Source organism: Ursus americanus, chromosome 3, assembly GCF_024610735.1.
Source record: "Ursus americanus isolate L20-20 chromosome 3, mUrsAme1.1.p, whole genome shotgun sequence".
Taxonomy (NCBI): Eukaryota; Metazoa; Chordata; class Mammalia; order Carnivora; family Ursidae; genus Ursus; species Ursus americanus.
In genome coordinates this window covers 93,024,786-93,046,493 of record NC_142129.1, presented here as the reverse complement: position 1 = coordinate 93,046,493, position 21,708 = coordinate 93,024,786, and the positions used below count along the sequence as shown (strand labels likewise).

Here is a 21,708-nt window from a genome sequence, read left to right as displayed (position 1 = left end):
CTGGTTATGACACTGATAAGGTGAGATCTGTCACTATCACTGACATGAAATGACCACAGGGACCTTCTAGTTGTTGAACAGAAACTGATTAAACAGTGTCAGATTTGAAACCCGGCTTCTGAAAATTCTTGTGCTGATGATTATATAAAGAGTGACTCATATCACAGTAACTGCTTACAGTGATGCGCGCTAATACTTCAAACAGAGCATGTCTGCCGTTCCAGCACTCTGCCCCAGAATACAGAAGCCGGTCACCTATTCCAATTGTTAAGACTTCAGTGCACCTTAGATTTGCTCTGGGAGACGTGGCATTTAGAATCACTGAGACAGAAAAAGAATTTCCAGTGGTGATTTTAGAGAGGACAATTGGTAGAATCTTAAATGACATTAAAAAATGAGCACTGTTTTTCTGAATCCCAAATATTTTGAACTAAAAATTGAAATAAGATTGAAACTCTCATAACCAAGGATTTTTAACTGGGGAGCAAGCCTGCCTCCCTTTCCTTCCTTCCTTCCTTCCTTCCTTCCTTCCTTCCTTCCTTCCTTCCTTCCTTCCTTCCCTCCTTCTTTCTTTCCTTCCTTCCATCCATCCTTCTATTCGTCCATCTATCCGTCCATCTGTCCATCCATCCACTCTTCTTGCCTCCCTCCCATACTTCTTTCTTTCTTTGCTTCCACGCATATTTATTGAGTGCCAAGTTTGTGATTAGGAAAATAAGACCCTGGTACTCCAGGGCTTACATTCTAGGGGGAGAGACAAACAATAATGAGCTATAAATATACAAGATAAATATATAAATACTTTATCTTATATAGCAATAAGTTCTGTCACTATGAAAGCTGTTAATTTGGAGAGTTATAAGGGGATAGGCTATTTTACATCAAGGATCAGGGAAGGCCCTTAGAGGAGATGTTTAGGCTGAACGTGAATCTTTCCTATTCAAGCATAATAATTTGAAAATATATGCATTTCGCACCATTCATACTTGGTATTAGACATAAAAATAAGTTTAGAGCTTTGCACATTTATAGTTTTGTGACCTCCATTCAAAATATATGAGAATTTTTTTACTTGGTATTTTCTTATACATCACTTTATAGCAAGTGGAAAATTTCATACACTTAACTCTCCATCATCTATAATTCATCACCAAGTGTTGCTTATTTGCTCCTTCTCCTTCTGAAATAACTCCATGCCCACTGCTTTTGTCCTAGTTTATTTTCTTTTGAAAGAACTATTTCAACAGTCTCTTAAATGACACCCCCATTACCCACTCCAATTCAACTACTTATAAGCAGAGTTGACTTTCTAAAATACAGATCTGGTCAAGACATTCCTCAAAAATACTGCCTTGTCATCTTCATGATAAAATCCAAACTCCCTGGAAGGCCATCAGACGCCCTTTCCTACTAACATGAGGAGGACTTCATAACCTCTTTATCTCTATTTTGTAGCCACGCCGAACGGACATATGTGTGTTCACGCCTCCACCTGCTGTGGATGTTGGGACCTCTATCTGGAAGCCTCTTTTCCCCACTCTTCCTTCCTTCCTTCCTTCCTTCCTTCCTTCCTTCCTTCCTTCCTTTCCAGAGAGAGAGAGAGAGAGAGAGAGAGAGAGCACAAGCAGGGGGAGGGGCAGAGGAAGAGGGAGAAGCAGGCTCCTCACTGAGGAGGGAGCCCAACATTGGGCTCAAACCCTGAGATCATGACCTGAGCCAAAGGCAGATGCTTAACAACTGAGCCACTCAGGCTCACCAATTTCCCACTCATTCTTAAAGTTCCTTGTACGTAATACTAATTATCATACAATGTGGTAAGTGCGTAATGAGGTATATATAGCAATGATCATATTGTATTGTAATTTGCCCAATTGAATACCTGCCTTTGCCCTAGTATGGGGTCTAGAGCCTGATGCTGGAGCCAGGTTGCCTGGGTTCCAATCCCTACTTGGTTGGTGACTATCTCTGTGACGTTGGTTTTATCTGTCCCTTACTATCTTCATCTATATCAGTATCTTCATCTACTCAGTATTTGGGTTATAATATTGTCACACGGAAGTGTCTAGAACAGTGCCTGGCATGGTTAGTAAGCTTTCAATGGATGTTTTATTATTTAGCTTTACAATAACTTCTGTATTTCCAAAGCCATAAAATCAGCATACAATAGGGATGAAAAGAATAAAAAGGTCAGCGTATGAACACCTCATTAATATGCAAATGGCAAGGGATGAAGATATAGACTTTGGAATATTACTTTGAGATTTCTGTAGTCAAAGACCACATATGCTAGACACACACAGTTTAGCAAATGGTAATATTTCTAGTGGATGGATTGAAAGTTCTGAGTTGTAGGGGCTCTTCTCGTTATTTTTAATCCTTGCCTTTCACCTTCATGGTTTTCCCACCATTCTTTGCCTTGCACAGTAACCTTGGGGACAGGCTGCTATGGGCTGCAATAGCTGGAGATCCCTTGCCCTCTGGTTTATGGGTGGTTTGGCCAATGGGGCTGGAGGATGGAAGAAGAGTGTCGAGATGCTCTTTCCCAGCCAATTGCTGCCTGACTCCTGTCTGGCAGGGCTACATCCATCGGTGACCACAGCTTCTACGGAAGGACCAACTGGGTCCAACTCCACATGAGGTTCACCGTATAGTCTGGCACCTGTGCTGGTTCTGCATCCCTCCTTCTCCCCCAGCCAGGGTGCAGGCCACTGGAGATTTAGAGCTGCAGCCTTGCATCGGACGGGAAGTCCCTGCTCCCTTTATAACAATTCGCCATCCAATGTGCAGCACTACGGGGCCCTCCTCTGCCTGGGCTCTGGGGACATTGCTAGTGGCTCAGAAAGCTACCTGCAATTTTGTTCTAGGCTGCACAGCAAATATACTTGACATGAGTGGGAACCCCAGCAGATGAAAGCCCCCATGTCCCTTCCTTTGGAAAGACAGTGGGTAGTTAGCATCTCTAGGGTCGGTGCTTCGGGGACTTTGACATTCATAAAGGATTCATCCAGAGAACTCTGCTAATGCTTGTAACATCCCTGTATAACACAGTTCCCTTCCTCCCCGCAGTAAAGTAGAACTTACACGTCGACACAGCTGTCTTCAGCCCCTCAGTGCCAGAGATGAGCAGAAGGCCACTGAGCCAGGTTGAGAGCAGGGGCTGGGCTGCGGGCTAGCCACCCTCCCCAGTGGAAAGTGACCGAAGCCACTCTCAAGTAGCAAGCCACCAGTCCAGCGAGACTTGTGCTTCTCAGTAGGGCTTCGTCTGTGGCCTTACTCTGTATTTGCACTAAAATGTGCTTGACTGCGAGGTTTCCTTCAAAACATTGGGTCCCAATAATGTCACCATGGCACTGACCTTGTGTACCCTGTGCCACCATCCACACGCAGCTCCCTTGGTCATCTGAATGCTCTTTCTTCCTTGATGTCCTCAAGTCCGTTTACCAAATCCTATGCTCTGCAGCCCTGCAGACCCCATTCTACTGCCTACACATCCCTTCTGCCTCCACCTCTCTAGACTGTCTCCCTCTTCCCCAGCAGGTGTCTCAAGAGCACCTTCTGCTTCCACCGGGGTGCTCCTTCCCTCGTCACGCTCCTCCCAAGAGCTTAGCTCTCTGGCTGCTCCTTCTTAGCTTTCTCAGGGACCTGCGAGTCTGCCCATGCCTTGCACATCCATGTTGTCCTCCTTGTTGTGGGCCTTGGCTCTGCGCTTCTTCCGCACAAGCTCTGAGGGCTCGCATTTCCTCTCAAAGTTGAGCCACTCTGCCATCTCCCAAATCTCAATTTCCAGCCCAGCTGCTTTCCAGCTAACCAAGGCCATAGTTCTAGCTACATAATACATCAATCTGTCCTTATAGAAGAAACTGCAAACTACCTGCCAAAGAGTGAATTCCTCATCTTTCCTCTAAATATCATTTAGGGGCGCTGGGTGGCTTGGTCAGTTGAGCATCTGACTCTTGGTTTTGGCTCAGGTCATGATCTCGTGATGGTGAGATCGAGCCCCGTGTTGGGTCCTGTACTTGGTGCAGAGTCTGCTTCAGATTATTTCTCTCTCTTCATCCCCCTCCTGCTCAAGTGCTCTCTCTCTCTCAAATAAATAAATAAAATCTTTGAATATCGTTTACCTCATGTAACTCCCATCACAGCTAATAGTATCAGTCCACCCAACCAGGCAACTCTGGACATACGCTATGCTTCTCTCCCTCCCTCACCTCTACATTACTTCAGTGAACCAACTAGTTCAATCTCTTCTCCCTCCAACGTGCCCCTCAAGTCAGTCTCTTTTCTTTCTTGGACACCACCTCTGCCTGTTTGAACCCCCTGACTTATCAATAGCTTTAGAGCTGGTCTCACTCTTTCCGGTCTACCCTCCTCAAATGTGCCTCCACGCAATGGCAAGATTTACTTTTCAAAACCACAAATCCAATGACAGTATTCTCCAGATAGGGTATGACCATTTGCCTCTCTCTTGGGTCCCCAGCCTCACTTCCCACCACGACCCTGGGGACATTCTCTGCTTTGATATATCTACACTGCTTGCTGAAGGCTCCATGCCCTCTCATGTCTTTCAATTCTTCATTCCCATTTTGGCTCCTGGGCATATCTTCTCTCCCCTTCTCTGTTGAGTCCCTTAAGACTGGGTGTCATCATCCCCTCTTTTTGTAAGACTCACTGGCTTCACTTCCCACACCCCACCCCCTACCTTGGGCGGAGTGAGACCTTTTCCTTGTGATTTAATACAATTCTGGGGGTTGTATATGCATACTAGGCTTACACACACATGTGCATGTGTGTTAAGTATGTATAACCTGGCATTTAAGACATTGTAGCCTAGTTGTTGGTCTACTCATGTGCTGCTCCCACTACCCCTCCACCACTCCTCGGGGGAGAGAGCTTGCTCATTTCATCTTTGTATCTTCCTCGCACATAGTGAGTGTTTGGTTTATAACTGCTAAATTAATGAAGGCATCCCCACAATATCTTAGCATAGTCATATGCGGCATAATGTTTGATGAAAATATTTCTTTATTGATTGCTGATTGTAATTCGTGACTTCTAAGACACCATCTTACAAACTAAGGGAGAATGGAGGGATCGTATTAAGGATAATCTGTGTGTGTATGTCTCTTGTGTCATGGGGGCTACAGCACTCTCTACTGTTGGAATGAACTCTGCCTGATGTGACCTGAGTCAGAGCTGGCATTCAATTCTCAGGGTCATAAATCCCCTCAATGGCCGCTTGTGTGCTCCACCTGCCCTGCCTCTGTGTTTCCACCTCATAGGCTTCAGCATCCACTTATTGGTAATTGACAGGAAAAGGAACAATCACGGGCGACTTGTGGTTCGTCGCTTGTATCTACTTAATGCAGATACACTGCTGACCCAGCTCAAGAACTTCAGAGCTAAGACTTTTTGGAGAGAGACGGCATGTGCAGGAGCTGGAAGTCTTAGCAGAAGTGGGTTATTCTGATGCTATAAACCAAAATACAGGCATTTGAGCTCTAATCCAGGAGGCCAGGAATCACCCCGGCAGCTCCCTTCCCCAGCAGCCATCACAACACATCATAAACGAGCAACATTAGATAAGAACCCACATGAACAGTTTCCGGGACTCATTTCCCTCTTAACAGCAGGAGCTCCTACAGTGAGAGAAGGAATAAATTTCAAATCAGGTGTGGTGGTGCCACAGCAGGAAAAAGCCTGCATCCTAGCTGTCTCATGCAACTTTCTGGAGACTTCTAACACCCCTATGTGAGATATCTCACACACAGAACTGCATACAGTTGACCGATAGTTATCTTCTTCCACATCTCAGTAAGTGGTAATAAATGTCCCCATAAAAGAGAACCAAAGGGATAATGGATTTTCAAGCCAGGAGGAAGTTCAGAGAGCGCCTGGCCCAGCAGCCTTACTTCACAGTAAGACGCAGAAGTTGGTATGTACAATGCTAGAGCCATTGGTCCACAGTCAACAAATTCCAAACCCATGAAAACCTCCAAGAAGCCTCCACCGGGGACTCATGACTTCGGTAGACTTTTCAACATTTGGTAAAAATGTCAACATCATCTATGTCTACTTACCTTAGTGTCTCCCCAGAAGGCAATCACTGGATCTTACATCAATTTACCATCGATAGTAAACTTGCAGTGTCTTTAGTAATTTATTTCATGTTCTGGGTGAAAACTAACAGAATCTTCCTTCGAGGGCTTTGTCGTTCACTCTCATCACCCCTCTTAATATCTGGCCCACTGCTCTGAACAAGAAACAGTGCTGCTCACGTCAGTACTACTGACTTCTGACTAAGAAAGCCCGGAACTTTCAAGCATAAGCAAGCAAGCCTTCCAGATCTTACCATTCAAGATGGTTTTCCACAAATGCTGACATGGGGCTGATCTGCACTGTGTAGGTATCATTTGCAGAGTACTCAAAGAGTCCATAGTAAGGGTTGAATAGCTCCTGAGACAAAAGGAAGAAGAACTCTCGCGAAGGACCACTGTAGTCCAGGCTGCAAAGGAAGCAGAGGCCCAGGAAGCTCGTTACACGTGGGGGGTGGGGGCCTGTTTCTATCCAGGTGCTAGTGTGTTCTTTCAGAGTCAGTGCAGGGAAAGCAGAGTGCAGCCTCTGTTCTTTACAGTGGATCCCTGTGGGAGCGTAATTTGCTGTAGAAAACGAGGACGCCATTTAGCGATGTTTCTTACTAGATGTCCATGAATCAATTCTTACGGCAGTGTTTCTTAATCTTTACTCAATCATATGACACCTACTGGATAGAACACACAGCTGGCCCATTAAAAAGAAGGACCTTGCTGTGAGAGGCATAAAAGAGTTTCCCATGATAGTACATGTGTGTGAATTAAAAAAATTTCCAAATTTGTTCTGATATGCCCTTCTAGATAGGCTTGTCCTCCACTGTTGAGACAGTTTTTTACCAAATCACTGAAATGCTATGAAAAATTTGCTACATAGATATATATGCACGCTCTAGGAAGAAGAGCTTTTTGATCAGATCCTCAAAAGTGGACACCACCTGAAAAAGTAAAGATCCAATAGCTTAAGTCTATATTTTGGCTTATGCACAGTGTAAGTGTGTACCCTCAGACTCTAGGACATTCCAATAATCTTAGGCTTTTGAAGAACATGAATTCTAAAGCTTGGCAATACCTGGAGAGAGAAAGACCCCCTGGAAGGGCATGATCAGAATCACCTTGGGGCAAAGGCTAAGAGCCACCCTGTTTCTTCTGGAGAAAAATCACCGAGATCCGGTGACTCTGGCCTGCCCACATCGAATGAGGTGTCTGCATAAAACTGTTGGTGCCTCACCCCTCCTCTCCAACAAAGGTGACGTAGAGCTTGTTTCGCTGAAGCTCCTTCCGGGAATAGGCCATCACCTGATTGAAGGTTCCCTCCAACAAATGGTCCCGACGAATGATGAGCCTGGGAAGAAGCCATATGGGCAGTGAGTAGTGGCTCTGAGCTCTGATGTTGGAGAGCGTTCTAGAGGAGTTGTGAGTGCCCGAGCTTATGGTCTCACTCCATGGCCTCTCCAATGAGGTGTAGATTCCATAAGTTCAGCAATGGATTTATTTTAATGCTCTTTTCAAAACACGGGGAGCACAAGGACAACATGTACATTTTTATAATTGGATGCACTCCATCATATTGGACAACTTTTAGGATTCTTTTGATCAATTCCAAAAAGAATCTCTTAAGTTGGATTCCTGAGTTTAGAGTTAGATTTTAAAGATGAAAATAATAAACCCATAGGCGAAAAAATTATAACTATTCACTTAGACCTCAGTTACAAAGTTATAAAATCTATGAACTTGATGAAGGAGTTAAATTTGTCCCAAGAATAAGTAAGAGGAAATACACAATTTTTTAAAATTTAGTTCAAGATTCCTGGTTTTCTGAAAAGTTGTACCATTAATTTTGTATATGCCTTTGTCTGAAATCTGTTTTTTATCTCTCTCCTTCTCTTCTCTTTCCTTCCTTCCTGCTTCTCTTCCGATTTAACTTCTTTTCTTCTTTCTTTCCAACTTTTTTTTTTCACCTTCCTCCCTTCTGTGAATATAACTGTTACCACACCATGGAATCCAATCTCCAAAAAATATCCCAAAGGTATAGGGGAGAAAAGGATAGGAACATCTAGCATCTGAACTCAGTGAACAAGCATTGGAGCACTCACTTAATTTTCCCTGGACCCTGACCAAATCCTTTGGCTTCCAGTTTTCGGTAGAAATTGCGGAGCTTGGCCTCAAAGTCTCTCCGGTAGGGTGAAGGGGCTCTTGCACTGGCTCTCTGTAAGCCTGGAGAGAGAAGCACATGGTCTGAAGGTCATCACTAATATGTGGAGCAATGTAAGAAGAAGGGCCAGTCAGGGAAATTCAAATCAAAACAACACTGAGATACCACCTTACACCAGTTAGAATGGCAAAAATAGGCAAGGCAAGAAACAGTTGTTGGAGAGGATGTGGAGAAAGGGGATCCCTCCTACATTGTTGGTGGGAATGCAAGTTGGTACAGCCACTCTGGAAAACAGTGTGGAGGTCCCTTAAAAAGTTAAAAATTGAGCTACCCTATGATCCAGCCATTGCACTACTGGGTGTTTACCCCAAAGATACAGACGTAGTGAAGAGAAGGGCCATATGCACCCCAATGTTCATAGCAGCATTGTCCACAATAGCTAAATCGTGGAAGGAGCCGAGATGCCCTTCAACAGATGACTGGATTAAGAAGTTGTGGTCCATATATACAATGGAATATTACTCAGCTATCAGAAAGAACGAGTTCTCAACATTTGCTACAACATGGACGGCACTGGAGGAGATAATGCTAAGCGAAATAAGTCAAGCAGAGAAAGACAATTATCATATGATTTCTCTCATCTATGGAACATAAGAACTAGGATGATCGGTAGGGGAAGAAAGGGATGGGGGGTAATCAGAAGGGGGAATGAAACATGAGAGACTATGGACTCTGAGAAACAAACTGCGGGCCTCAGAGGGGAGGGGGGTGGGGGAATGGGATAGACTGGTGATGGGTAGTAAGGAGGGCACGTATTGCATGGTGCACTGGGTGTTATACACAACTAATGAATCATCGAGCCTTACATCGGAAACCGGGGATGTACTGTATGGTGACTAACATAATATAATAAAAAATCATTAAAAAAAATATATAAAATAGGGGAAAAAAATGCTATTCCAACGGTAATCACAGCAGGATTTGGGGGGACATGACAAATCCTAAAATACATCTTGAAAAATAAATGCAAGAAAATAACCAAGACCATTTGGGAAGAGGAAAAAAATAAAAACAAAACCCCCCCCCCAAAAAAAAATACCTTGATGAGCATATCCGCTGGCTTAATTGTACTTAAATAATCTAAATCAACAAATCAACCTAGTCTAAATTTTTCTGGTAAGTTTCTATATTATAAGAAGTGATTGTAACTATAATGAGGCAACTCAGACTAACACACGTGTATGTCATACTTCTCTAACTATATTGACTCTAAAATAAACATAGGTGTCCAGTAGGGCCCAGAGCATTGAGGAGTTTATATTAGATTATCTTGCATCATAGAAGAAACATTTGTAATAATAATAATAATAATGACTTGTTGATTCTACATAGAAGAGAGTTTTTATATCACTTAGAATGCTTTGTGAATACTTTATTATCCTTACACACTTTTTAATGAGAAAAGGAGTGGAAAAAATAACATTCTTCTTCAAGTTTTACAGTTGGCCAGAATCATGGCTTGCCCCTTCAATAACTACTATATTCCAGGTATTGAATTAATATTCTAAAGAAGACTGATACCAACAAACTCACAGGAAGGAAAATATAATTACAAGTTGAGATGATTGCTACCCATGCAGGAAAGGAACTCAGTTCTTTGATATCACAGAACACTCTGGCCAAGTTCGGGAAGGCTTCCCTGGGGAATATCTGAAGAATAAGTGAGCATGAATTAGACTTAATTCGTTGGGAAAGGCTTCCATTGAACTAAGACAAGAGATGAGCTGGGAGAAGAGCAATCTTGGTAGAGGGTCAGCATGTGCAAAGGTACGGCAGCGGAATGGAAAGTGGTGTTCCAGTTTATCGGGAGCGCAGGGTACAAGAATCAGAGCGATGCAAAACAAGGCTTGAGAGGTGGGTAGATGATCAAACAGGTAAGGTCTATTCTGTTAAACAATTTTGTTTAATACTAAGCACGATAGGAAGCCATTGCACAAGGACTGACATGATGACACTTGAGTTATGGAAACATCAGTCTTTCTGCAGTAGAGAGAAAAAAAGGAGAATACGGGGGTGGATTTAGAGAGCCTAAATTGGACTAGGGTGGTGTCAGTGGAGGTGAGAAGTGGATAGACTGAGGTGTGTTTAGGAGGCAGTGAACCGGACATAGGTAGTGAGGGAGAGGTGGGCTTTAGATTTTGTAATTGAAGGGACTGCCGTGATAGTCACTGAGATGGGGAACAATGGACGAAGAACACACTTGTAGGGGAGATCTTGAGGTTGGCCTTGGATGGTGCTACCTGTGAATGTTCAACTGGAAAGAGACGTGGTCTGAGAGAGAGAAGAGAAGAAACCTGGGACTGAGTCTTGGGCATGGTAGGCAGTGAAGGATGAGTCTGCCTGGGTGGCCAAAGAAGGTTGAAATGCATACAGCAGTGTCACAGAAGCTTACGGAAGAGGTGACTTAAGAGGGAGAGCAGTCAATAATGTCAAATGTGGCTTAATGTTAAAGGTGAGAATTGCCCACTGGACTGTGTGTCTGGAGGTCATGGTGACCTTAGTGAAGACACCTCCTCTAATGCATCGGTGTGGAGTAGAAGGAGGGGTAGGCTTGGTAGGCTTGTAGGATTGGTGGCAGGCGTTTGGGAAGATGTCTACCTAATGGCTTCAATTTGCTCAGTGAAGGGAGAAGGGACATCATTTGCAGAGGGTTGGAGGTTGGAGGGGACATAAACATTCGAAATAGCAGTAGAGGGGCACTGGGTGGCTCAGTCGGTTAAGTGTCCAACTCTTGATTTTGGCTCAGGTCATGATTGCAAGGGTGTGAGATCAAGCCCCGTGTCAGGCTCCATGCTAGGCGTGGCGCCTGCTTAAGATTCTCTCTCTCCCTCTCCATCTGCCCCTCCCCCCTGCTCACTCTCTCTTTCTCTCGCTTTAAAAAAAAAAGAAAGAAAATAAATAGCAGTAGAGAAGTTGACCTAGGAAATGTGGTAGAGTTTTCTTTTGGGTGCTCAAGGTCCAGGTGAGGTGAGAGATGACTAAGTTATAATTTGTAATCTGCCCTGTCAGATAAATTTGCCCAAGAATGCCTGAGCAAAGATGCAGAGGAAGCAGACGGTATGTTTATCTAGGGGCAGAGTTCTGCAAACAAAATGGAGAGGACTGGGGAATTTAGGCCATTGGCACAGATGTTACCAAAAAAATGAACTGTGGAATCTATGCCGAATAAGTGAAGAACAGAAAGGAAAGGAGAGACATGCATGAACTAGAGGTCCTGGTGAGGACAAAGGACAGTAATGGGGAGAGTAGTTGAACAAGCATGTGAGATGGGAGTCAGATGCTTGAATCAGTGATTTTAGAGATGACAACAGGGGCGAGAAGATGACTGTGGGAACAAGTGGTTGCGGTGGGGGAAAGGTCATTGCAGACCAGAAATTCCAGAAACCAGGAGGCCAGGGAAATGAATGGGTGTTCCTTGTGTATGCTGAAGTCATTCAGGATGATGGAAGGACTTGGGAGGGAGAGGGAGACTATGAGACAGGTGACACAGTCTTTGAGAATGAGAGAAAGGCTGGTAGATGACAGCAATTGGGGGTGGTGGGGACAGACAGCTGAGTAGTATAAGTAAGGGAGCATGAAGGGCACCAGGCTCACCTTTGCACCCCCCAGCATCTGAGGTGTAAGGGAACCAACAGCCACCGCTTGAAAAGAGCTATCCTCAGTGAAATGGCAGGTTTCAGGTTACAGGTTGAACTAGAATACAAGTCTGTATGTGCAAGTAGCATTTTCTGCCCAGTAGAATGCGGTATATTTTATAATATGACTTTTATTACTGCTGGTACTTCTATGTCCATGACCACTACTAAGTATTTTTCTAATGATTTATGCTTTACAAAGTACTTTGGCAGAAATACCTATGATTTGCTATCTCTGCAGCACCCCGGTAAATTTCATGAAGGTCTAGAAAAATGGGAAGTATCAAATTTAACATCAAAATATTTGGATCACATAATCTAGGACCCCATGGTCAGAGCTAGGAGAAATAAGAATTAAAATGAATTGGATGATTGTTTGGGTTCATGGTATTAGTAATGCCTAATCAGGAAAGTTGATTCCTTTTATAAAATTTATGCAAGTAATTATCATTTAGCAAATAACTCTTTATTCTCTCTTATTTTCCTATTTGTCATATGCTATCTCCCCCATGTAATGATATTAAAATCATACTTTACAGTCAAATGTTTGGACCAAGTGCAGATACTTTATCGGGCTGGGACAGTATCTACAACAAAATGACAGATCGTCATGCAGGCCAATAGATGCCCCCAAATGGAAGGCTCTGCTCCCCAAAAGGAAGTCATCTTGTATGCGTGGGAAACATTTGACTGTCCTGATGTTGGCTCGGGCAAAGCTCATCATCCTCCTTTTCCCAGGCCATGGCATCTCCATTATGTCCTTAATAATGCCTTTGGTGCCCTGGTTTGGAAGAAGTGACGATGAGTAGATACTGACTTAGAAATAGATTCTAGCAATTAACAAAACTACCTCTAAGAGATAGTTCTGAGTGGGGAAAGAAGCATGAGAGACTATGGACTCTGGGAAACAAACTGAGGGCTTCAGAGGGGAGGGGGTGGGGGAATGGGATAGGCTGGTGATGGGTAGTAAGGAGGGCACGTATTGCATGGTGCACTGGGTGTTATATGCAACTAATGAATCATCAAACTTTACATCAGAAACCAGGGATGTACTGTACGGTGACTAACATAATATAATAAAAAAACATAAAAAAAAAAAGACATAGTTCTGAGTGACATGACTTGGAGGAACCAAACTAAGATATTCATTCTAGAGACCTGTGGCAGTACCAAGAAATGCTGAGGGAGACATCCCTTCTGAGGGACTGAGAACATTGCTAAATTCTGTATCTCTTGTGAATTTCTCCAGTGGCTTTAAAAGCCAAGCTTGGACTCTGACTCTAGAGGGTGTGAGATATGAACCTACTACATTTTTATTTTATTATTTTTTTTCTTTTTCTTTCTTTCTTTTTTAAAAAAATTAAGTTCAATTAGCCAATATATAGTACATCAGTTTTCTAAAAATTATATTCAGTTAGCCAACATATAGTATATCATTAGTCTTTGATGTAGTGTTCGACGATTCATTAGTTGCATATAACACCCAGTTCTCATCACAACACGTGCCCTCCTTGATATCCATCACGTGGCTCGCCCATCCCCCCACTCAAACCCTCCCTTCTCAAACCCTCAGTTTGTTTCCTGGAGTCCATAGTGTCTCATGGTTTGTCTCCCTCTCTGATTTCTTCCCCTTCGGTTTTGTACATCATTATTTTCTGATGTAATGTTCAGTGAGTCATTAGTTGGGCTTAACAACACCCAGCGCTCATTGGATCACGTGCCCTCCTTAACGCCCATCACCCAGTTACCTACCTACTAGATTTTTAAAACTAAATCCCTTTCCTTTAAAGTTATAAAAAGAAATTTGGGTTTACCACCAAGACTTTGTACCACAAGGCAGTACTGTAAACCAAACAGCTGAGGAAAAACTCTCCAATAGCTGGATCCCATTTGGGAGTATGGATTTTACTTAAACTCATTATTTTGATGAACCCGGGAGCAGTATCTTCTTTTTTCACTAAATGGTTCAGTATAGAGTTCCTTATTTGGAATGGAAAATACCTACAAAGAATTTCTGTATCATGCATAAATTAATCCTAATACATAAAACTGTAGGGGTACAATTGCACATGTAAGAAAACTTGTCAGTGTCTTCATGGGGGACATTATTGTGGTCCCTAGTAACCATATCACCGAGAAATTCCTTTACCCCTTAGCCAAAGGTTACTAAAATTGGTACCTAATAACATTCTGAGTCATAAGGCAGACTGTTTCAGCAAGGGCTCTTCCCTTTAAAGGCCTGCAGAGCACCTTGGAATACAAAAGCAATTTAGATCAGGAGTCAGCAGACTTTTTCTGCGAAGGGCCAGAGAGTAAATATTTTAAGCTTTTGCGGCTGTCGGGTCTGCTTGTTACTACCCATCGCTGCTGTTGTAGTGTGAAAGTAGCTACAGAAAATACATAAACAGGGGTGGCTGGGTCCAATAAAATTCTATTTACAGACCCTGACATTTGAATTCCATATAATTTTCACATGTCATGAAATAATATTTTTGAAAAAAAAATCAAATTATTTAAAAATGTAGAACGCATTATTAATTACAAAAACAAGCAGCAATTTGGCAAGAGCCAATTTTGGCGGTGTGCTTTCGGTCAGAAAATTGAGAGGGAGGAAGGGAGGAAGGGAGGAAGGACATACGTACAAGTGCCCTTCTTCCACCTTCATCTGGTGGAAACACGGAGAGCCGCTTACAGGGGACGGAATGCCAGATACTCAAGTTACCTGGGGAGTTCTGAGGTGAGGAACAGGGTGAACAGCGGGGAGAGAAGCTGTACCCGGGGTGGAAGGCAGCCTGCAGGGGGACGTAGGACATAATCTCTTCTTCAAAGAGACTGCAAAGTAAAAAAAAAAGAAGAGGAGGAATCACGAGAAGTAGCAGAGGAAGAAGAATGAGGAAGAAGAAAGAAAAAAGTTAGTTTTCTGTCCATGAGAGAATATTCACGAATTGGGGTCGTAGTGGTTACAGTTCTCACAAGGCAACAAAAGCACTTAGGTTCACGTAGATAGGCGCACGTCAGCATGCAAATTCTCAGTGTTATTTTAAACCCGAATGAATCCTGAAATAATAGAGTTTCCATCAAGTACGATACACAGTTCTTAACACCCCAGTTAGTAAATGTAAAGAAGGCAACGGACAGCAGGTACGAGCGTGGGGGCCCAACTTTAGCCGAAGCCGGTAGAACCCTCTAAAACAAACGGTGAGTGTCTCAGTCATGGCCGTAGTGGAGGAAGACTGCCCCGAGCGGCCTTTCCAGAAGCGTTTCAGGCTTAGCCCCTTACCTCAGCAAAATGACTAGATCTGCATCACAGGACAACTTTTCAAGCCCATGATTACCCTCAGTCCGAATGTAATGGATTTTCTCCCTAGAAGAATGTGGGAAAGAAAGTAAGAATTACCAACAGATAAGCTAGGGGATAAATCCCTTTCTGACTCATTTTTTTTCTCTTTCAATATGGCTGAATAGAGATGTTCTAATGTCCAGTGAATTTTGTGGTATTTTAAGGTCCTGTGGCAGGTTCCCATGATGCTCTGCAAGGGATCACCCATCCTCAGAATCACACAGGGCTGGAAGCTGAGGAACACTACAAAGGTAGGTCCTCGGATAGTCAGGAGGGAGGCTGCGTAAGGAGAGCTGCTGGAGGACTGGTGTGGGCTCATGGCGTCTTGGGAGCCCACATGGGGGGAAAGAGTCTGAGAAACCTTACGCCTGACGGAAAATGTGTAACGCCACACTGGGTAAGAGAGGGTCTGACATCCAGAATGGCAGAGTCTCCCAGGTCAGTCTGAGCACAGGCATCAAGTTCTCTGATTAATTACAATGTGCATTCTGACTCTCTTCCGTGACCTCCAACTCCAACCTCACAAATTATTACAGTCAATCTAGAGATAAATAACATTTATTTTGATCAAATGAACTTTGTACTTTGATTCTCTGACATTCAAACATTATAAATGCCACAGCCAAGGATCATTCTATCGTATGCACGCTTCAAAGAAATTAACTTTTCTTCCCTTTCTTGAAGAGATGCCCCAGAAATCTGAGAAAACTTAATATTTTTTAAAATATTTAACTCTCTTTTTGTGAAAATTTTAATTTGAGATGATTTTATTTTTTTATTATTTTTAAAAAGATTTTATTTATTTATTTGACAGAGAGACAGTGAGAGCGGGAACACAAGCAGGGGGAGTGGGAGAGGGAGAAGCAGACTCCCCACTGAGCAGGGAACCCGATGCAGGGCTCGATCCCAGGACCCTGGGATCATGACATGAGCCGAAGTCATGATCCAAAGGCAGACACTTAACGACTGAGCCACCCAGGTACCCCTATTTCGAGATGATTTTAGAATCACATGTAGTCCCAGGAAATTAATACAGAGCCATCCGGTATACCCTATGCTCAGTTTCCTCCAATGTATGACTTTAAAAAAAATCTATTTATAAAAATACTGCAGATACAAATTTTTCCTCTCTTTGATTATAGTAATGTGAACCCAAATGTTCATCGTTATTTGCATATTTTCCGGCAACAATATAATAAACTTGACCTTTTGGTGTGTGTATTTTTTAAAAGGGAAACTTTCTGGTTTCTACAAAGACATACAAAATAAGATCAAACAGAGAAATGCATTGGGACCCAACCTCCCAGTATAAGTAGTGTATCACTGCAGTAAAGGCTATTGCCAAAACCTGGGGGGTGTTCACAGTGTCCTCTCTGACTGGGGGTTTGAAAGAGGAGCAGAACTGTCTGCTCAGCATTTTGTGGGGAGGCTGTGGAAGCCCAGCCAAGAGGGAAAGCACCGTGCCTCCTCCACCCCCTGTTTCTCCCTCCATATCCCTGTGTTCTCGATTCCATGCTCCTGAGCTTTGGCTCTAAATCCTGATACCATCTCACAGACCTCTTGTTTGGAAGATTTTGTGGACCTGCATCCCTGCTTTACTGACTCAGCCCCACAAAGGACTCTCAAATTTATGTCCTCTCAATGACAGTGCCCCCGGAGTGGATCATCCTGTTGCCCCAAGGGACCTACATGTGGGTAAGGCCCTGGTCTCCTAGTTTGGAGGAAACATGGGGAGAACATTCTAGGGATGGCCCTTTGTTCCCAGTGTTCCTGAGGAAATGAAGTCCAAAGGGGGTCAACTCTACTAGGGCAGCAAAGTGCCCACAGAAAGTGGCACTGCCCTGCAGTGGTTCCATTACCCACCACCCACGTGAACCATATCCATGTATCAGAAAGCCAAGCACAGTTTTCTGAGACTTTCAGGGGCTCTCCATAGGACATTGCACCTCTGTCATGTATATGAAAATTTCATGCAGACGCAGTGGTCTGGGGGCCTCCACATGCCCCCGGGACTCAATCCCAAAGGGACTGGAACTGGGAAAGTTCTCTAAAGGCTAGAAGGCCAGCTCCCTCTCCTACATATACCCCTTGCCCACCAGGAAAAGTCCAGTGCAAAACCCTCCTCAGGGTTCAGTTCAGTAGAGCCACCCGCCTCCTTGACATCTTGACATCTTCCTTTGTGGCCTCAAAGACCTCAAAACTAATATCCAGATGAAATCCTTAACGTTCTTTTATTGCTATCACTGAATTCTGATCTTGTCCTTGGTGGCCTTTAATACACCCTAGAGCTACGTATTCGGCTTAAAAAAAAACCAAAAAGTCAAACCTGTCTACCATCTGCCTTCCTTAATAGATGGCAAATACCATGCCCAGTAGGGCCAACGTCTGTTTTGCTTTGCTACTGTTTACACAGCCCTACACAATTCTGACTCAGAACAATGGCACAATAAAAGCACCAGCTGAAGGAAGAATGAATGAATGAGAACGGCTACCACGACCCTTAAAGTGAACCAATGTCATGAACCTCTGGGTTTTCTGGCTCCTTCTTCCCTTTCCACAGGTGGCTTCCTTACAGTTCACTGTTGTCTGCTTAACAGTTTTCTGAGGACTCACACTCCACCCTCCCACACAGAAACTGGCTTTGTGGGTCCAGGATAGTGGGTCCATGGCTCCCTGAGAATAGTAATGGCTGAACAGGGGTCAGACTCCCCATGTAGAGACCCCAGAGGAAGCAGTGATTTCCTCCTCTGAACAGTGTCATGGGGAAAGAAGGTTTTCTTTCCAACCTTTGGAACCTTTAATATGGAGCTGACTCACCCTCACATCACCTCCAGGGGCAAGCACAGGCCCAGGCATAGCGAGTAGTGCCCGCTTCCCGGTTCCTGTAAGCCTGACTCCCTGAAGACAAATTTCTTCTTCTTGTTGTTCTCCCTTTTTAATTCCATAGCCTCTTAGTTACTGTGGGCCTTCTGCTTTTGGTGAGATATTTGGGTTCTCATCCTGGGCCTACAGGTCCTTAAAGGAGTCCATAATCCTAAGGAAGTTATTAGTTTCTGTACTAAGTAATTGCCAAGATTTTTCCAATTCCGAGAAGTCTTAATTCCAAGTTCCCCCACATCTGGAAAATCCTAATTGTATAATTCTGCCCTGCACAAGGCCTTTAAGGTTTCTTGAATTTAATTATAATGGGATACTATGGAATAGCACTGAAAATAATTTATTTTCACTCTTTTACCCACGGGATTACATTTTTCACTTTGAAAATGACTTAAATGAGACTCTAGTGCCTTTGGTGAGTTTAAATGACTCCAAAAAGCTAGCTGTGAACTCATTACTTAGTAATAGAATCAGGAACATAAAACATGTTCGTGAGCAGCAATCCCTCAGAAAGTTCAGATAGTACAAGTCCTCTGAAAATCCTTTGGGAATTCCCTTAAATTACGATATACTGTGCGTCAGAGAGTAGCCCACAAATACATGACCCACATGACTGAGTACGGCACTGCCTTCTGCGGCGCAGTGATAACATGGGCAGAGCTGAACGGAAGGGGAAATCACACGTGCTAGAGCTCATGTGTTCCTGTTGAAGAGCTTTCATTCACTCTAAATGTAATTAGGGTTTCTTATCTTCAAAGTAGAGGACTCGATTTGGAGGCGGAGAGTGATACAAAGGCAAAGACCAGAAGGTCCTGACGTAGTGAAGAGAAGGGCCATATGCACCCCAATGTTCATAGCAGCAATGTCCACAATAGCTAAATCGTGGAAGGAGCCGAGATGCCCTTCAACAGATGACTGGATTAAGAAGCTGTGGTCCATATATACAATGGAATATTACTCAGCTATCAGAAAGAACGAGTTCTCAACATTTGCTGCAACATGGACGGCACTGGAGGAGATAATGCTAAGCGAAATAAGTCAAGCAGAGAAAGACAATTATCATATGATTTCTCTCATCTATGGAACATAAGAACTAGGATGATCGGTAGGGGAAGAAAGGGATAAAGAAAGGGGGGGTAATCAGAAGGGGGAATGAAGCATGAGAGACTATGGACTCTGAGAAACAAACTGAGGGCCTCAGAGGGGAGGGGGGTGGGGGAATGGGATAGACTGGTGATGGGTAGTAAGGAGGGCACGTATTGCATGGTGCACTGGGTGTTATACGCAACTAATGAATCATCGAACTTTATATCGGAAACCAGGGGTGTACTGTATGGTGACTAACATAATATAATAAAAATCATTTAAAAAAAAATAATGGGAAAAAAAAAGAAAGTCCTGCTCTAAGGAGCTCACATATCATAGGGAGACATCAGTACAGACAGCATTCTAGAGATCATGGAAAAATACACTAGAAGGAGAAAAAAGGAATGCTATCAAAGCTGGGCCAAAGAAGTACTGGAGTTTGCCTAGGTCAGTGAATCTTTGCATTTGGTTTGAGTCTTGAAAATGAGTTGAGAGGTCCTTAAGAGAAAAGCCATTCCTGAGCGGGCAAAAGTAGGAGAGGACACAGCCTGTTTGGTGGAGGTGGAAGACACTAGAAGGAAAAAATTAGCATGGGCTAGAGAGTTAGGTTAGGGCCAGACTCTGGAGACCATGGAAACTGTGCTTAGAAACCCTGACTTTATTTTACACACAATGGGAAGCTTTTTTGAAGGCCAGGAGTAACATGATTTATTCTGTGCTATAAGAAGGTAATTCTGTCCTAGATCTAGGGGACATCTTCTAGGAGACCCCCTACAAAATCCAGGAGAGGAATGCTGAGCACCCACACACAGGCCATGACAGAGAAGGGGGAAAAAAGGCTGAAGGAGAGAAAGTGAGGAGGCAGATGTTCGGGTGTGGAGACAGAGAAAGAGGGAAGAGTGGAGATCTGGCAATGGGGACGACAGTGATTCTAATTCACACAGAGTAAAAAGCAGGAAAAAGAGGTGTCAGGGAGGGTGTGTGGGTGTGGGGGAACAAGAGTGAATGATCCACCCTGGCAGGAGTAATAGGAGTTTGAATAGCAAAGAGGCTATTTTCAGGTGTCAGTGATTCACTGAGGAAGTCAAATCAGAGCACTACAGTTGTCCACCAAATGGGAGATGAGGAGTCAGAGGTAGTCAGTGACTGCATTCCTGCCCACCTTCCCTGATCCTTTACACACATACCATAAAAGCATCTCCACAGTGCCCACATGGTAACTGTATCTGAGATCAAGGGCATATATGGGTCAAATAACATGCCCAGATCAGGGGCGCCTGGGTGGCGCAGTCGTTAAGCATCTGCCTTTGGCTCAGGGTGTGATCCCAGCGCTCTGGGATCGAGCCCCACATCAGGCTCCTCCACTAGGAGCCTGCTTCTTCCTCTCCCACTCCCCCTGCTTGTGTTGCCTCTCTTGCTGGCTGTGTCTGTCAAATAAATAAATAAAATCTTAAAAAAAAAAAAAAAAAACAACATGTCCGATCGATGGTCTCTACGAGCTGGAGCAAGAATTCAAATTCCAAGGGGACACACTTAACCATCATGTATACCAGTTTCCGAAATGCTGTGTAGTCAACTGAAGCAGAGAGATACCTGAATATCTGGGACAGAAAGTGGGATTTAAGTTCAGTTTATGTTCTCTTGTTATCATTTTGGGTGGCTATCCTTTCCAAATGAAGTAATTCAGTTTCAGAGACACTCATGCAACAATGACACTAATAGTAAGATATAAGTAGTTAGAACACATGATACTTTTGATACTTTTGGTTTGCTTGTTGGTTTATTTTTGAATATGTTCATCTACTAGTTGGTTTACCACTAAATGATGATATTTTAAAGATAAAAATATTTAAAGTGGATTAAAGACCTAAATGTGAGACCTAGAACCATAAAATTCCTAGAAGAGAACATAGGCAGTAATTGCCTTGACATTGGCTGTAGAAACATCTTCGTAGATGTGTCTCCTTTGACAAGGGAAACAAAAGCGAAAATAAGCTATCGGGACTACACCAAAATAAAAAGCCTTTGCACAGTGAAGGAAACCATCAACAAAACAAAAGACAACCTAGTGAATGGGAGAAGATATTTGCAAATGATATATCCAATAAGTGGTTAATATCCAAAATATTTAAAGAACTTATACAACTCAACACCAACCCCCCCGCCCCGAATAATCCAGTTAAAAATGGGCAGGAGACACGACTAGATATTTTTCTAAAGACACGCAGTTGGCCAACAGACACATGAAAAGCTGCTCAACATCACTCATCATCAGGGAAATGCAATCAAAACCAGAATGAGGTATCTCCTCGCACCTGTCAGAATGGCTAAAATCAAAAACACAAGAAACAACAAATGTTGGCAAGAATGTGGAGAAAAAGGAACCCCAAAGCAGTGCTGGTGGGAATGCAAGCTGGTGCAGCTACTGTGGAAAACAGTATGGAGGTTCTTAAAAAAATTAAAAATAGA

The 21,708-nt window shown here is 43.4% G+C and overlaps 1 protein-coding gene across 1 annotated transcript in view; it reads right to left on the bottom strand.

Moving 5' to 3' along the window:
- HECW1 (HECT, C2 and WW domain containing E3 ubiquitin protein ligase 1) overlaps positions 1-21,708 on the bottom strand; it is a 419,927-nt gene that overhangs the window by 36,312 nt on the left and 361,907 nt on the right. Inside the window, exons 18-22 of the mRNA XM_045793669.2 lie at positions 15,217-15,300; positions 14,659-14,768; positions 8,183-8,303; positions 7,318-7,431; positions 6,350-6,502 (exon numbers count right to left, since the gene is read on the bottom strand). Of these exons, the coding sequence (XP_045649625.2) occupies positions 6,350-6,502; positions 7,318-7,431; positions 8,183-8,303; positions 14,659-14,768; positions 15,217-15,300 (582 nt within the window). The remainder of the gene's footprint in view (positions 1-6,349; positions 6,503-7,317; positions 7,432-8,182; positions 8,304-14,658; positions 14,769-15,216; positions 15,301-21,708) is intronic.